At 39.5% G+C, this 17,849-nt stretch overlaps 1 protein-coding gene across 1 annotated transcript in view; it reads right to left on the bottom strand.

Annotated features, from left to right (window-relative positions):
* Positions 1-2,834: 2,834 nt before the first annotated feature.
* The window catches only part of SLC35B4 (solute carrier family 35 member B4), a 40,110-nt gene continuing 25,095 nt past the window's right edge, over positions 2,835-17,849 (bottom strand). The window contains exons 6-10 of the mRNA XM_053719157.1: positions 15,698-15,758; positions 11,289-11,398; positions 8,484-8,559; positions 7,686-7,761; positions 2,835-4,069 (exon numbers count right to left, since the gene is read on the bottom strand). Coding sequence (XP_053575132.1) covers positions 3,829-4,069; positions 7,686-7,761; positions 8,484-8,559; positions 11,289-11,398; positions 15,698-15,758 — 564 coding nt within the window. The 3' untranslated portion in view covers positions 2,835-3,828. The remainder of the gene's footprint in view (positions 4,070-7,685; positions 7,762-8,483; positions 8,560-11,288; positions 11,399-15,697; positions 15,759-17,849) is intronic.

The following is a 17,849-nucleotide window of genomic DNA, read 5'->3' as shown; positions in this document are numbered from 1 at the left end:
ACCTATAGATACAAAAGGCAGATGGAGCACTCTCTATATAACAGGAAACCTCGGCACTAAGGACACCTCATACCTATAGATACAAAAGGCAGATGATGCACTCTCTACATAACAGGAAGCCTCGGCACTAAGGACATCTCATACCTATAGATACAAAAGGCAGATGGAGCACACTCTTGTGAGTGTGCAATATCACTGATCAGTGAGTGTGCAATATCACTGATCAGTGAGTGTGCAATATCACTGATCAGTGAGTGTGCAATATCACTGATCAGTGAGTGTGCAATATCACTGATCAGTGAGTGTGCAATATCACTGATCAGAGAGTGTGCAATATCACTGATCTGAGAGTGTGCAATATCACTGATCTGAGAGTGTGCAATATCACTGATCTGAGAGTGTGCAATATCACTGATCTGAGAGTGTGCAATATCACTGATCTGAGAGTGTGCAATATCACTGATCTGAGAGTGTGCAATATCACTGATCTGAGAGTGTGCAATATCACTGATCTGAGAGTATGCAATATCACTGATCAGTGAGTGTGCAATATCACTGATCTGTGAGTGTGCAATATCACTGATCAGTGAGTGTGCAATATCACTGATCAGTGAGTGTGCAATATCACTGATCAGTGAGTGTGCAATATCACTGATCAGTGAGTGTGCAATATCACTGATCTGTGAGTGTGCAATATCACTGATCTGTGAGTGTGTAATATCACTGATCTGTGAGTGTGCAATATCACTGATCTGTGAGTGTGCAATATCACTGATCTGAGAGTGTGCAATATCACTGATCTGTGAGTGTGCAATATCACTGATCTGTGAGTGTGCAATATCACTGATCTGTGAGTGTGCAATATTACTGATCTGTGAGTGTGCAATATCACTGATCTGTGAGTGCAATATCACTGATCTGTGAGTGTGCAATATTACTGATCTGTGAGTGTGCAATATCACTGATCAGTGAGTGTGCAATATCACTGATCAGTGAGTGTGCAATATCACTGATCAGTGAGTGTGCAATATCACTGATCAGTGAGTGTGCAATATCACTGATCTGTGAGTGTGCAATATTACTGATCTGTGAGTGTGCAATATCACTGATCTGTGAGTGTGCAATATCACTGATCTGTGAGTGTGCAATATCACTGATCAGTGAGTGTGCAATATCACTGATCAGTGAGTGTGCAATATCACTGATCAGTGAGTGTGCAATATTACTGATCAGTGAGTGTGCAATATTACTGATCAGTGAGTGTGCAATATTACTGATCTGTGAGTGTGCAATATTACTGATCTGTGAGTGTGCAAATGCAGTAACATAGTGAGTAGTAACAATTCTAGGATAGTTGTTCTGCGCAGTGTAATGTCCCTTAAAAAGACCAAACTGATCACATAAAACATACTGAAGAATATTCTAAGCAAGACACCACTAAACTAACCAAGCTCCCCATAGTGATGATTAAAAGCCACAAGATGTGACACTGTCCATGACATGTTATAAAAACGTCTCCTTACAAGGAGTCACCAGCCATATTAGCAGCACGTGCATTAAAGGGACATAAAGGTCTATACAGCAAATAAGGGACCTACTGTTTTGTAATGCTAAAAAATGCTGCCCGGGCACTTTCTACTGGCCACAAAAACACGTGCCTATGTGAGCCGTCACACCTGTAATACGCAAGTATGCGCTTTCAGTGCCTATTCATGAGTGCGCGGAGGCAGCTGCACAGGTAAATCATTTTGCTTTTAATCATTTACACTGCGGTCGGCCTAGAGACCTTTATTTATTGTAGCAGCTGGTGTGCTGTTAAAATTAAATTCCTCTCCTCAAACATGTGTGAGATGTGAAACGAGTGCTAAATTTCCCCCTAGAGCCTACATAAGGCTTCATCAGGCTGAGCTAGAAAGTAACCTCACTGTGATTAGAATTGCCCTGTCCTCCACATGCCAGACATCGCTGCAACGTATTACATAGCTCTCCTTAGCTGACAAGGGGTTAAGAGAGCCTCTGTATCCAGTGAATGAGAAATAAGGCACTCAGAAATCTTCTGTGGGATAGACTTCTACCTAACTAGTGAGCGCAGCAACCACCAACAGATTACACGCAGCGTAAAAACTATTTCCTGATTGATATTTACATCTTGCTCCTCACAGCTAGAACTGTAAATAGTGAGCAAAAGCAGCAGTTCCTGAATAGTCAGTGATGTGCAAACAGCCATGAAAAACATTATTAAACATGTTCCAAATTAGTAACGTGATCATGTTTGTATACTCTTTACTGAACTAGTTACCAATACACCGGCTGATATGTTACGTACATTTGCTTAAAGCCTTAAGAGAGATTTGGGCAAGGAGAGCTTTTATCATCATCACTTATTTTTAAAGCACTAAGATATTAAGCAGCGCTGTAACATTGAGTATACAGTTGTGGATGCGCTTTCCTTAGTTTCACTATTATGAGTTAAAAGGGACGTGGAAGTTATGTGTTTTTAATGCACCGCTTCAGTTTCATACACTCTTATTAAGGTATAAATCAGTATAGTATAGTGTGTGACAATTTCCCAGTAAACAGTTGGCTCTGCAAGCAGGTCTGTTTCTTAATGTATGCTGGAGAGGTGCAGCCTGAGAATGGATTAATAAAAGGTAGAATAGGAATGGAAATGACGTCGCTTAGTTAAAAGAATCAATTCCATGCCCCTTTGAAAGGGATATTACAAAGAAATATGAAAATGCTCTAATGCACTAGACAGTTTTCTTATTGACACTTTATGCCCCTTTAACTTAAAATAAAGAATGTCGGTGGAACAGATGAATAAAGCTGCAGTCTGCGCTTACAGTTGTGTCCCTGAGGATTTTATTTGATCGCCATTATCTACCTGTCATACTACTCTTCATGTCTAGTTAAAATAAACCCCTTGGGGGTTGGACTACAAACACACTAGCCAATAAAAAATAGGAACAAGTATAAGATATTATAAACAGGTTAAAATCAAGAAACTATTTCCCCTGGTTACTTACATTGAACCCTGGGACAAGCTCAGTATAAAGCTGCAAACTATAGAGCATTTTATAAATATTCTAGGGTCCAAAATAAAAAACAACCTGAAAATCACTGTGAAATAATCAGTTCAACCTGGAATTAGCAACACTTTACAAAGGCTCTGCAGCTTATTTGTGATGTACATTTTATCAGCATCACAGGACACCAAGTATATCCTAAACTTACAGGATCAGCTTTATAGGGGATCCCTCTTTATTTTCTATACAAGTAAATAACTGGAGCAGTCTCACATCTCATTGAATTGTAAATGAAGAGAAAAAAAAAAAACTAAAAGGGACTTTTAAGTGCAAACTATTCAGGGGCCATAACCTTGCCCTTAAAACATCCCAAGACCAGAACACAAAACTCTGTTCCAATCTTGTTTATTATTAGCTTAGCAAACAGTTTGTGCAGAAATGTCCCTTTAATATCTAGAAAGTTTTTATATATTTTTTTAAAATTAAAATAAATAAAAAAGCACTTGTATACGTTCCTGTATTAAATTCATGCAGATATTGTGGGGAGATTGTGGTATTCCGGCATATCCTGACACAGATACTTGGTACAATGGTAACATAACCTATACAGTACTTCATATTGTCACAGCATTATAAGCCTACAGAAATAGGCTATTACAAACCAGGGAGTATCAAGCTCACATGAAGCTACAGACGGAGTAACAATGGTGATCGGCACGTGGTACTCTGCCCTGTACCAGGCTTTAGAATGCCCTAGGATCCCAGTCTTCAGGAGCCGTCCTTTACAGAACCATACATAGACCTAGTCCTTCTTTGCTTCCTTCTTGCTGGGAGCTGGTGACAAGCTGTTCCACACCTCTGTGTATAGCAGAGTTCCAATGAAGACAAACAAGGTGCCAACCCAGTGCCAGGCAGTGAACGGGTTATGGAAGTATAGAATGGAGAAGATGAGGCTGAGGAATTTGCGCAGAGTAACCACCAGGGTGACAGTGAGGGACGGGCACTCTGTAGTGAGTATGAACACACCTCGAATGCACACGTATCTAAGTATGGAGTTAAGGCGCATAAACCTCATGTGATGAGCGTGTTTACACAAGCACTTTACAGCATCTCTCATAAGCAACTTTTTAATTCATTAAAGGACAGTAAGCCACTTTTATACCTATAGTCATGGGTTGAAAAATACACTATAGTTTACCAGGCAGGGGAGAAAAGTAACTAGTCCACAGGGAAAAGTAACTAGTCCACAGAGAAAAGTAACTAGTCCACAGGGAAAAGTTAAAGAAAGGAACCTTTTTACATTAGCCGCAGAAAAGTGAGCGGAGAGCAACATTTTGCTCCACATCTCACCTCAATACCAGCGTTGCTTACGTTAGCGGTGAGCTGGCTAAACATGCTCGTGCACGATTTCCCCATAGGAATCAATTGGGCAGAGCCGGCTGAAAAAAAACCTAACACCTGCAAAAAAGCAGCGTTCAGCTCCTAACGCAGCCCCATTGATTCCTATGGGTAAATACATTTTATGTCTACACCTAACACCCTAACATGAACCCCGAGTCTAAACATCTAAACACCCCTAATCTTACACTTATTAACATCGCCGCCACCTGCATTATATTATTAACCCCTAATCTTCCGCTCCGGACACCGCCGCCACCTACATTATACTTATGAACCCCTAATCTGCTGCCCCAACATCGCCGACACCTACATTTTATTTATTAACCCCTACTCTGCCGCCCCCAATGTCGCTGCCACCTACCGACACTTATTAACCCCTAATCTGCCACCCCGAACGTCGCCGCCACTATATTAAAGTTCTTAACCCCTAAACCTAAGTCTAACCCTAACCCCCCCCCCTAACTTAAATGTAATTTAAATAAATATTACTATCATTAAGTACATTATTCCTATTTAAAACAAAATACTTACCTATAAAATAAACCCTAAGCTAGCTACAATATAACTAATAGTTACATTGTAGCAAGCTTAGGATTTATTTTTATTTTAACTAGGTAGACCTAGTTAAAATAAAGACAAATTTACCTGTAAAATAAAACCTAACCCAAGTTACAATTACACCTAACACTACACTATAATTAAATTAATTCCCTAAATTAACTACAATTAAATACAATTATCTAAAGTACGAAAACCCCCCCCACTAAATTACAGAAAATAAAATAATTACAAGTTTTTTAAACTAATTACACCTAATCTAATCCCCCTAATAAAATAAAAAAGCCCCCCAAAATAATAAAAGCCCTACCCTATACTAAATTACAAATAGCCCTTAAAAGGGCCTTTGCGGGGCATTGCCCCAAAGTAATCAGCTCTTTTGCCTGTAAAAAAAGTACAATACCCCCCCAACATTAAAATCCACCACCCACACAACCAACCCTACTCTAAAACCCACCCAAACCCCCCTTAATAAAACCTAACACTAACCCCTTGAAGATCACCCTACCTTGAGAAGTCTTCACCCAACCGGGCCGAAGTCCTCAACGAAGCTGGGCGAAGTGGTCCTCCAGACGGGCAGAAGTCTTCATCCAAGCCGGGAAGAAGAGGTCTTCCAGACGGGCAGAAGTCTTCATCCAGACGGCATATTCTATCTTCATCCATCCGGCGTGGAGCGGGTCCATCTTCAAGACATCCGACGCGGAGCATCCTCTTCTTTCTTCATCGACGACTGAATGAAGGTTCCTTTAAATGACGTCATCCAAGATGGCGTACCTTCAATACCGATTGGCTGATAGAATTCTATCAGCCAATCGCAATTAAGGTAGAAAAAATAAATTGGAACAGCCAATAGAATGCGAAGTTCAATCCTATTGAAGTTCAATCCTATTGGCTGATTGCATCAGCCAATAGGATTTTTTCTACCTTAATTCCGATTGGCTGATAGGATTCTATCAGCCAATCGGAATTGAAGGGACGCCATCTTGGATGACGTCATTTAAAGGAACCTTCATTCAGTCGTCGGATGAAGAAAGAAGAGGATGTTCCGCGTCGGATGTCTTGAAGATGGACCCGCTCCGCGCCGGTTAGATGATAGATAGAAGATGCCGTCTGGATGAAGACTTCTGCTCGTCTGGAGGACCTCTTCTTCCCGGCTTGGGTGAAGACTTCTGCCCGTCTAGAGGACCACTTCGCCCGGCATCGTTGAGGACTTCGACCCGGTTGGGTGAAGACTTCTCAAGGTAGGGTGATCTTCAAGGGGTTAGTGTTAGGTTTTATTAAGGGGGATTGGGTGGGTTTTAGAGTAGGGTTGGGTGTGTGGGTGGTGAGTTTTAATGTTGGGGGGGGTATTGTACTTTTTTTTTACAGATAAAAGAGACGATTACTTTGGGGTAATGCCCCGCAAAAGGCCCTTTTAAGGGCTATTTGTAATTTAGTATAGGGTAGGGCTTTTAATTATTTTGGGGGGCTTTTTTATGTTATTAGGGGGATTAGATTAGGTGTAATTAGTTTAAAAAACGTGTAATTATTTTCTGTAATTTAGTGGGGGGGGGTTTCCGTACTTTAGATAATTGTATTTAATTGTAGTTAATTTAGGGAATTAATTTAATTATAGTGTAGTGTTAGGTGTAACTGTAACTTAGGTTAGGTTTTATTTTACAGGTAAATTTGTCTTTATTTTAACTAGGTAGCTATTAAATAGTTAATAACTATTTAATAACTATTGTACCTAGTTAAAATAAATACAAAGTTGCTTGTAAAATAAATCCTAAGCTAGCTACAATGTAACTATTAGTTATATTGTAGCTAGCTTAGGGTTTATTTTATAGGTAAGTATTTCATTTTAAATAGGAATAATTTAGTGAATTGTAGTTATTTTATTTAAATTATATTTAAGTTAGGGGGGTGTTAGGGTTAGACTTAGATTTAGGGGTTAATAACTTTAATATAGTGGCGGCGACGTTGGGGGCGCCAGATGAGGGGTTAATAAATGTAGGTAGGTGTCGGCGATGTTAGGGACGGCAGATTAGGGGTTATTAAAATTTAACTAGTGTTTGTGATGCGGGAGTGCGGCGGCTTAGGGGTTAATATATTTATTATAGCGGCGGCGATGTCCGGTTCGGCAGATTAGGGGTTAAAAAAATTTATTTTAGTGTTTGCGATGTTGGGGGGGGGGGGGGGGCTCGGTTTAGGGTTTAATAGGTAGTTTAGGGTGTTAGTGAACTTTTTAACACTTTAGTTAAGAGTTGTATGCTACGGCGTTAAGACCATAAAACTCTTAACTACTGACTTTAAACTGCGGTACCAGGCTTGACAGGAGGGGGTCTACCGCTCACTTTTTGAAAGACTCGTAATACCGGTGCTATGCAATTCCCATTGAAAAAATAGGATACGCAATTGACGTAAGTGGATTTTCGGTATTTTTGAGTCTGGCCGAAAAAGTGAGCGGTACACCTGTACCTGCAAGACTCGTAATACCAGCGGGCGTTAAAAAGCAGCGTTGGGACCTCTCAACGCTGCTTTTTAAGGCTAACGCAAGACTCGTAATCTAGCAGAAAGGTTTTAAAAGCTTCCATTGTTTGGCAAATTTGCATTGTTTTATAGTCCAGGGACATACCCACTGAAACAATGTCTAAGCAATAGGATCAGCTACAGCAATCAAGGACAACATCAGTCCTATTAATGAGTAAAAAAGGATACTGAGTGATAACATTCATCAGCAGATAAAACCACATGACTGGCATCTGTATTCCCAGTACAGGAACCTCAAATGGCTCTAAAAGAAACAGAAAGGAAGCAAACGGCAACATATGAAACTATATACAGCATATACTTTACTTATATGACACATGGAGACCTTCTACTAAAATCTGCTGATGTGCAAACAAGACAAAGTATCTCATACTTGTTTATATTTAAATGGCACCCGCTGCAATGTCCCTGTGCTAATGGGAACCTAATGATCAAAATATTATGAAAGCTCCAACAAGGAGTTGCCTATTGGGAGGTGACTATTAGGGCTTCAGTGTTAGGGGGTTGGATGTGACATGATGAAACGCAATGAGCTACAGCTGTGTGTGACAACTAAACGGCCAACAAGAAAAAAAGTTAAATTGTTTTCTTCTCACTCTAGCATGGGATTTTGTATACCACAGTAATATTGCAAACATTTCAACAGGGGCAGCTTAACCATGGTCACCATTATTGCACAGCTATTTCAATAGAAAACTATATCAAAATGAATGATCTTAGCAGAGACTTGCGCACACACGCACGCACACGCTTGCGCACATACGCTCGCGCACACACACTTATATGGTCTGCTGACTTGTCTGGGACAAACAGCTGTACTCAATTGTTGTTCACCTTTAGATTAAATGTAACATTAAAAAAGTGACAGAATAGATCAGAGCATTTGGGTAAATATTTTCATCCCGCTAAATCTGGTTTACTGTAAATGTAGAGACAATTAGCGTAGAGGTGCGTCAGTCAGCTTACCGCTCTCGGTGAATTTAACAGCGTGATTATAAATGTCAGGGGCCAGGAGCAGGAACCCAGGCAGCGGTAGAGCATGCTGTCACAAGGAGAGAACTAGAGACAGTGAGTGATACTGACAAAATAAACATTTACAATTAGTTTACAAATGAGGAACATACAGCAAATGACCAGTATGCTAAAGCCCCACCCCTCTACTAGTAAAGGAGGCAGTGGTGGCCATTGTGTAGGGTAGGCTACTTCTGTTGTGCCTGGCTGTCACGCAGTGTGGTCCCCAGGCCCAGCAATACCTCTTCTTACTCCCATGCACACAAAGGCCCCACGCTCAGTGTTTCAGAGATTGTGCACAGTGTGCAGGGGGAACAGCACCATTAAAGGGACAGGAAAGCCAAAATGAACCTATAATGAATCAGACACTTCAAATTACTTTGTTCTCTCTGTATCATTTGCTGAAAAGCATACATAGCTAGGCTGAGGAGCAGCAATGCACTACTGGGAGCTAGATGGTGTTTGGTGGCTAACCATATATGCCTCTTGTCATTAATTTAACAGAGGTGTTCAGCTGGCTCCCAGTAATGCGTTACTGCTGTGTAGCTGAATTTATATCTGCGAGCAACAGAGAAATAATAAACTGCTATAACATATTAGAACATTTTCTTTTTTACACTTATGTTCCTTTATGGTAAAGGGCTGCTGGGTCGGATGTAGCATGTGCCTAGCTAAGGGGCCGCACGTCAGATTTGATAGAAGGTTGCAGGTTTACAGGTGTTAATCTCTCCTAATAACATTCAGACTCTGCTATTAATCTATTAAAAGACTGCAGAGAAATGTTATAATTGTAAGGTGTTTTCTGTCCCTTTAAGTGAATAATTATTTCCCTGATATAAAAAAGTAAAAGGAGACTGTGGTCTGTTTTTCATTAATAATTAACCTACTTAAGAACATTTCATTTATTTTGATTATGCTTGCTCAATCACGAGGACCACAAAATACAGTAGCATTAAATAAACAATTTGACATGAGCAGTAGAATATTTTCTGGCAAATTTTAAAGTTAATCAAATGTTGACTTTAGTGGCCCTTTAAGAATAGGAAGTTTAACTGAGAATATAACATATGCAACGGTATATATTTGATATGTTCCAAAGAAAGTTTTTTGGCTTTAATTTTCCAAAAAACAAAACTTTCTTAACACTGGTCACGGTTTAAAGTAGATGTCTTGTAATTTATAAATGTATTCAGTAAAAATTCCACCAGTTACACAATTCTCACAGTTTTCCAAACTTTCAGTTTGATTTTAAAGGCCTCATTTCTAATAAATAAGGGATATTTGTATCTCATTATCTCCAAAAATTAAAACAAAATAACTGCTATAAAAACGCAGATCCCATTAATACACAAGATTAAAAGAATAAATGAAGTAATAATAGTGTCACAATACACTAGACAGGAGGGAGATTACTGAAATCTCACCAGTGTGTGCTTAAGGTGGGGGTTGAGGATTACAGGTCCTACTGTCTGCAACTAATCTGTTCCTCCGCACCTACATTCCTTAAAGGGACAGTCAACAGCAGAATGTATGTTGTTTTAAAAGATAATCCCTTAATTACCCATTCCCTAGTGATTACCTTGTATCTAAGCCTATGCAGGCTGCCCCCCTTATTTCAGTTCTTTTGACAGACTTGCATTTGAGCCAATCAGTGCTCACTCCTTGGTAAATTCACGTGCATGAACTCAATGTTATCTATATGAAACAAATGAACTAATGCCTTCTAGTGGTGAAAAACTGTCAAATGCAGAGGCGGCCTTCAAGGTCTAAGAAAGTAGCATATGAACCTTCTAGGTTTAGCTTTCAACTAAGAATACCAAGAGAAGAAAGCAAAATTGGTGATAAAAGTAAATTGGAAAGTTGTTTAAAATGACATGCCCCTATTTGAATCATGAAAGGGTTTTTTTGGACTTGAATGTCCCTTTAAAGTTCTTCCTCACCATGAACTAACGCCCTTTAATATAAAGGTCAACAACTTGCAGATACACGTACAACCCGTTCTACAAGCTCAGACAAGCAACGCCTAACATTATTTGTCTCACCCCTTAACTTCTAGATTGTAAACTCTGCGGGACAGGACCCTCCTATGTATAAAATCTGCACCATCAAGTCTGCTTTCAATATATTGTAAACCCAAAATGATTATCATTACTGGGCCTTAATAGTGGACAGATTAAACAATCTAATTCATTAGAGCATGTACATTTACAACTATCAACCCCTGCAAAGGTGTTAAACACACAGTTGAAGTGCCGCTCGGGACCCAAAGAGCACTGCTGGTCCCAAGCCTAAACTGCTGCTGATCCAATCAATAGAGATGTAATTCAGAGGTTTCGTGGTGGCAGGGGCCCTTTGTGCCGCTCGGCCATTTTGATTGCCGAATTCATTCTTATGCAACAGTAACACAATAAAATCTGGATTTGCACAGACGTAAGCTTGTTGCTGTTGCACAAGGACAAATTCAGTAACGAAAATAGCCGAGCGGAATGTAGGTCCGGTGCCTTCTTCCTCATTAGGAGGTTCACAAAACCTCTGAATCCACATCTCTAATTGGCACATTTGAGTTGTGTAACTAATACTGCTGACTGAATCTGCAGCGGCACTTCTACTGTGTATTTAACCCCTTTGCAGGGGTCGATTGCCCTTTAATAATATTATTACCAAGTAAAATTCTTGCAATTTGCTAAATAGACCAGACTAGTGTGGGTGTCATCCTTATTCAAGCAACAAAGGTCACATTCACATGGGGGTCGGACTTACATTATAGAATAAAGCCTCCTTTGAGTGTTTTCCATACTCCTTGTACAATGTTTCCTGGAAGATTCCCATTCTGGCCGACATCAGAAGGGCAAAGGTCAGTGCCGCGATTCCTGGGAGACAGGTACACAATCAGTAACAACAGAATAAAAAGTGAAAACGGACACCTCTAGCTGTGATGGTGCTTTGTGTGTCTTGTAACTTTATCCCATAATGAAGTTATAATATTTACTTACTTTACGGGTAACATTACAGAGTATCTTATTATATTAATATTACTGAAGCTGCTATTAAGAAGCAGGAATATAAACCATTTGTAAAACAGCTGTGCAGAGAAGAAGAAAAAACTCAGTGCAAGAGCACAGTGTGAGAACAATCTCATGACACAAGTGACCCGCCATCTTACAATAGCAAACTATCGGCTAGATTACGAGTCTTGTGTTAGGGTTAAAAAGCAGCGTTGAGAGGTCCCAACGCTGCTTTTTAACGCTCGCTGGTATTACGAGCCTTGCAGGTACAGTTGTAACGCTCACTTTTTTGGCCACACTTGGAAATACCGCAAATCGCAATTGCGTATCCTATATTTTCAATGGGACTTGCATAGCGCCGGTATTAGGAGTCTTCCAAAAAGTGAGCGGTAGACCCCCTCCTGTCAAGCCTGGTACTGCATTTTAAAGTCAGTAGTTAAGAGTTTTACACTACAACTCCGTAGCATAAAACTCTTAACTAAAGTGCTAAAAAGTACACTAACACCCATAAACTACCTATTAACCCCTAAAACGAGGCCCCCCCACATTGCAAACACTAAAATAAAATGTTAACCCCTAATCTGCCGAACCGGGCATCGCCGCCACTATAATAAATATATTAAGCCCTAAACCGCTGCACTCCCGCATCGCAAACACTAGTTAAATATTATTAACCCCTAATCTGCCGGCCCTAACATCGCCGACACCTACCTACATTTATTAACCCCTAATCTGCCACCCCCACTATAATAAAGTTATTAACCTCTAAACCTAAGTCTAACCCTAACCCTCCCTAACTTAAATATAATTTAAATAAATCTAAATAAAATTACTACAATTCACTAAATTATTCCTATTTAAAACTAAATACCTATAAAATAAACCCTAAGCTAGCTACAATATAACTAATAGTTACATTGTATCTATCTTAGGGTTTATTTTTATTTTACAGGCAACTTTGTATTTATTTTAACTAGGTACAATAGTTATTAAATAGTTATCAACTATTTAATAACTACCTAGTTAAAATAAAGACAAATTTACCTGTAAAATAAAACCTAACCTAAGTTACACTAATATCCAACACTACACTATAATTAAATAAATTAACTAAATTAAATACAATTAAATAAAATTATCTAAAGTACGAAAAAAACAAACACTAAATTACAGAAAATAATAAAATAATTACAAGATTTTTAAACTAATTACACCTACTCTAATCCCCCTAACAAAATAAAGCCCCCCCAAAATAAAAAAAGGCCCTACCCTAAATTACAAATAGCCCCTAAAAGGGCCTTTTGCAGGGGATTGCCCCAAAGTAATCAGCTCTTTTACCTGTATAATTGCCCCAAAGTAATAAGCTCTTTTACCTGTATAAAAAAAAAGTACAAATACCCCCCCAACATTAAAACCCACCACCCACACAACCAACCCTACTCTAAAACCCACCCAATCCCCCCTTAAAAAAAACTAACACTAACCCCTTGAAGATCACCCTACCGTGAGACGTCTTCACCCAACCGGCAGAAGTGGTCCTCCAGACGGGCAGAAGTCTTCATCCAAGCCGGGCAGAAGTCTTCATCCAGACGGCATCTTCTATCTTCATCCATCCGGCGCGGAGTGGGTCCATCTTCAAGACATCCGACGCAGAGCATCCTCTTCTGACTACGTCTTCTTACTAAATGACGGTACCTTTAAGTGACGTCATCCAAGATGGCGTCCCTTCAATTCCAATTGGCTGATAGAATTCTATCAGCCAATTGGAATTAAGGTAGAAAAAATTCTATTGGCTGATGCAATCAGCCAACAGGATTGAGCTGGCATTCTATTGGCTGATTGGAATAGAATTCTATCAGCCAATCGGAATTGAAGGGACGCCATCTTGGATGACATCACTTAAAGGTACCGTCATTTAGTAAAAAGACGTCGTCAGAAGAGGATGCTCCGCATCCGATGTCTTGAAGATGGACCCGCTCCGTGCCGGATGGATGAAGATAGAAGATGCCGTCTGGATGAAGACTTCTGCCTGTCTGGAGGACTGATTCTGCCCGGCTTGGATGAAGACTTCTGCCCGTCTGGAGGACCACTTCTGCCCGGTTGGGTGAAGACGTCTCACGGTAGGGTGATCTTCAAGGGGTTAGTGTTAGGTTTTTTTAAGGGGGGATTGGGTGGGTTTTAATGTTGGGGGGGGGGTATTTGTACTTTTTTTTTTTTTACAGGTAAAATAGCTGATTACTTTGGGGCAATGCCCCGCAAAAGGCCCTTTTAAGGGCTATTTGTAATTTAGTGTAGGGTAGGGCTTTTTTTTATTTTGGGGGGCTTTTTTATATTGTTAGGGGGATTAGAGTAGGTGTAATTAGTTTAAAAATCTTGTAATTATTTTACTATTTTCTGTAATTTAGTTTTTTTTTCGTACTTTAGATAATTTAATTAAATGTAATTAATTGTATTTAATTTAGTTAATTTATTTAATTATAGTGTAGTGTTAGGTATTAGTGTAACTTAGGTTAGGTTTTATTTTACAGGTAAATTTGTCTTTATTTTAACTAGGTAGTTATTAAATAGTTAATAACTATTTAATAACTATTGTACCTAGTTAAAATAAATACAAAGTTGCCTGTAAAATAAAAATAAACCCTGAGATAGCTACAATGTAACTATTAGTTATATTGTAGCTATCTTAGGGTTTATTTTATAGGTAAGTATTTAGTTTTAAATAGGAATTATTTAGGTAATTGTAGTAATTTTACTTAGATTTATTTAAATTATATTTAAGTTAGGGGGGTTAGGGTTAGACTTAGGTTTAGGGGTTAATAACTTTATTATAGTGGTGGCGACGTTGTGGGCGGCAGATTAGGGGTTAATAAATGTAGTTAGGTTGCAGCGACATTGGGGGCAGCAGATTAGGAGTTCATAAGTATAATGTAGGTTGCGGCGGTGTCCGGAGCGGCAGATTAGGGGTGTTTAGACTCAGGGTTCATGTTAGGGTGTTAGGTGTAGACATAACTTTTATTTCCCCATAGGAATCAATGGGGCTGCGTTAGGAGCTTTACGCTGCTTTTTTGCAGGTGTTAGGTTTTTTTTCAGCCGGCTCTCCCCTATTGATACCTATGGGGAAATTGCGCACAAGCACGTTTTAGCAGCTCACCGCTAACGTAAGCAGCGCTGGTATTGAGGTGAGATGTGGAGCTACATTTTGCTCTTTGCTCACTTTTTTGCGGTTAACGTCTGGTTTGTAAAAACCCGTAATACCAGTGCTGTCTGTAAGTGAGCGATTAGCATAAACTTCTCGTTAGCACCGCACCCCTCCTAACACAAAACTTCTAGGTGTATATATGGTAAAGACATTCACACTATATTTAATGACTGGCTCAGTTTCACTGGCACAGGTTAATTGTGGATTTATTGCTGGTAGCAGAGATTTTGTACAATTTTAAGTTAAAGGGATATGAAACCCAGCCTTTGTCCTTCATGATTCAGACAGAGCAGCAATTTCAAACAACTTTCTAATTTACTTCTATTATCATTTTTTCTTCATTCTCTTGGTTTCTTTTGTTGAAAAGCAGGTGTGTATGCTTAGGAGCAGGCCCATGTCTGGAGCACTATATAGCAGCAGTTTTGTAAGAATGTTATCCATATGCAAGAGCACTAGAGGGCAGCACTACTTCCTACCATGTTGTGCTCCAGATGCCTACCTAGGTATCTCTATAACACAGAATATCATGGGAATGAAGCAAACTGGATAATGGAAGTAAATTCTAAACTTTTTATAAATGGTTTGTTCCGTCTGAATCACAAAATAAATGTTTTGTGCTTCATATCCCTTTAAGCACATAATTAGATATAAGCCATAACGATTAACCGTTAACAGCTTTGGCATTTATTTTGCCCACCACCCCAATGTAGATAGCTGCTTTAGTATTACTGTTAACTAGGCAGGATGGGGAGGTGTTGGAAGATGACATTATAATGCAAATGAGGCTATAAACACCAAATGTAGCCCCCGTTATACCTAAAAGCCAAGTTAGTACCCTAAAAACCTCTTTATTTCTGCTAGACTGGAATTCTACAACCCCAAGCCCAGCCTATTTAGCTGTGATTAAATATGCCGCCACTGGTAAACTGCGGAGTTGTGCTGGTTGATGCTGAGCAGCCACTCACCTAAGAGCCACCAAAGGAATGCTGTAAAGCCGTCATCTTCGTTAGACGCCTGGTGAGATGCCTGCAGGGATGAAGTACACAGGAATGATTGTCATTGGATAGGGAGGCAAATACTAATGTCTAACGGCAATTTTCTGACTGCGGTAGTTTTTTGTTGTTTTTTTTAAATAATTTTTATTGAAGAAATAAAAAAAGTCATATTTAAAAAAAAAAGTATGAAAATCTGTGAAAAGCATTTACAAAGCATACACACTAAGTATTCAAGTAGTATATTTGCAGTATGTAAATATTGCAATTCGTAAACCTATGCGAAGGTGTGAGAGAAACATGGTTAGCTGTTGAGTTAAAGTGAACTGAACCCAAATTTTTTCTTTCATGATTCAGATAGAGCATGCAATTTTAAGCAACTTTTTAATTTATTCCTATTATCAAACTTTCTTCATTCTCTTGGTATCTTTATTTAACAAGCAAAATTGTAAGTTTAGATGCCGGCCCATTTTTGGTGAACAACCTGGGTTGTTCTTGCTTATTGGTGGATGAATTCACCCACCAATAAACACGTGCTGTCCAGGGTACTGAACCAAAAACTGACTGGCTCCTTAGCTTAGAGGTCTTCTTTTTCAAATAAAGACATCAAGAGAACAAAGAAAAATTGATAATAGTAAATTAGAAAGTTGCTTAAAATTGCATGCTCTATCTGAATAGCGAAAGAAAACAAATTGGGTTTAGTGTCCCTTTAAGCTAAGTTAATATCCGGTTAGATACTTTGTTACAGTATTCTTCCCAGAGGAAGTTTATATCCAAGAAGTCATCTCTTTGGTGGTGACATATTTGTATTTTTCTAATAATATTGTTTGGGTTACACAAAACTGTCATTCCATGAAGCTAGGGACCTCTGCTGATTTCCATTTTCTGGGGATCAGACGTTTGGCACAGTAGATCATGAGAAATAGTAATTGGGACCTAAGTTTACATTTAATCTTTGGGAAATAATTAATTAGAAATACGACTGGGTCTATTGAAAGAGTGATGCAGAGAGCGGTTATTGCTTTTCCAATCTCTTGCCAATAAGGGATGATTTGGGGGCATAGACACCAGATATGCAGGAACCCTCCGGTGCCTCCGCATGCTCTCCAGCAATCGGTAAATGGTGGTGTAAATGGAGGCCAGTCTAGTGGGGGCATAGACACCAGATATGCAGGAACCCTCCGGTGCCTCCGCATGCTCTCCAGCAATCGGTAAATGGTGGTGTAAATGGAGGCCAGTCTAGTGGGGGTATAGACACCAGATATGCAGGAACCCTCCGGTGCCCCTGCATGCTCTCCAGCAATCGGTAAATGGTGGTGTAAATGGAGGCCAGTCTAGTGGGGGTATAGACACCAGACATGCAGGAACCCTCCGGTGCCCCTGCATGCTCTCCAGCAATCGGTAAATGGTGGTGTAAATGGAGGCCAGTCTAGTGGGGGTATAGACACCAGACATGCAGGAACCCTCCGGTGCCTCCGCATGCTCTCCAGCAATCGGTAAATGGTGGTGTAAATGGAGGCCAGTCTAGTGGGGGTATAGTACCACCGGCACAGAAGTTTCATTTTGTCTCTAGGAAATAAATTGAGGAATTACTTTTGCTCATATTAACAAAATATTTTGACCATTGTTTTATGGGAATCTGTAATTGCAGCTCCTCCATCCATTTTGTGATATAGGATGTGAGATTTCGGGCTTGGAAGTCTAGTAACATTATGTAGGTAAGGGATCTGCGGCAGTTTTTTTATTCATGAAATTGTATACAGGAAATCTGCCAATAGCAAATGCTTAAAGAATACACACTTTATACTCATTAGTCAGTGTACAAGAGCACAACTGTTAGAGTTTATCATGCAGGCAAATTTATAGTGTTGAATAAGACAACAAATCTAAAGGATAACATTTATTACAGCTAGATAGGCTAATATAATACACTTATTTTTTGATGACCAGTATCTTAGAATAAAACAAACACTCTCAAAGACAGGAGAGAAAAAGAATGGGGCGTATACTTCTGCTTTTCATTTTTAATAACACTGAGAAAGGCCAGTATAGAGGCCGAAACGCGTTTATTTGTATACCCAGCTATCGGCCAGGAAACGGGGGTGTAACACGGTTTTAACTATTT

This window comes from Bombina bombina, chromosome 6, assembly GCF_027579735.1.
Source record: "Bombina bombina isolate aBomBom1 chromosome 6, aBomBom1.pri, whole genome shotgun sequence".
NCBI lineage: Eukaryota > Metazoa > Chordata > Amphibia > Anura > Bombinatoridae > Bombina > Bombina bombina.
The sequence above is the reverse complement of the archived record's forward strand: the minus strand, read 5'-3'. Positions and strand labels throughout refer to the sequence as shown.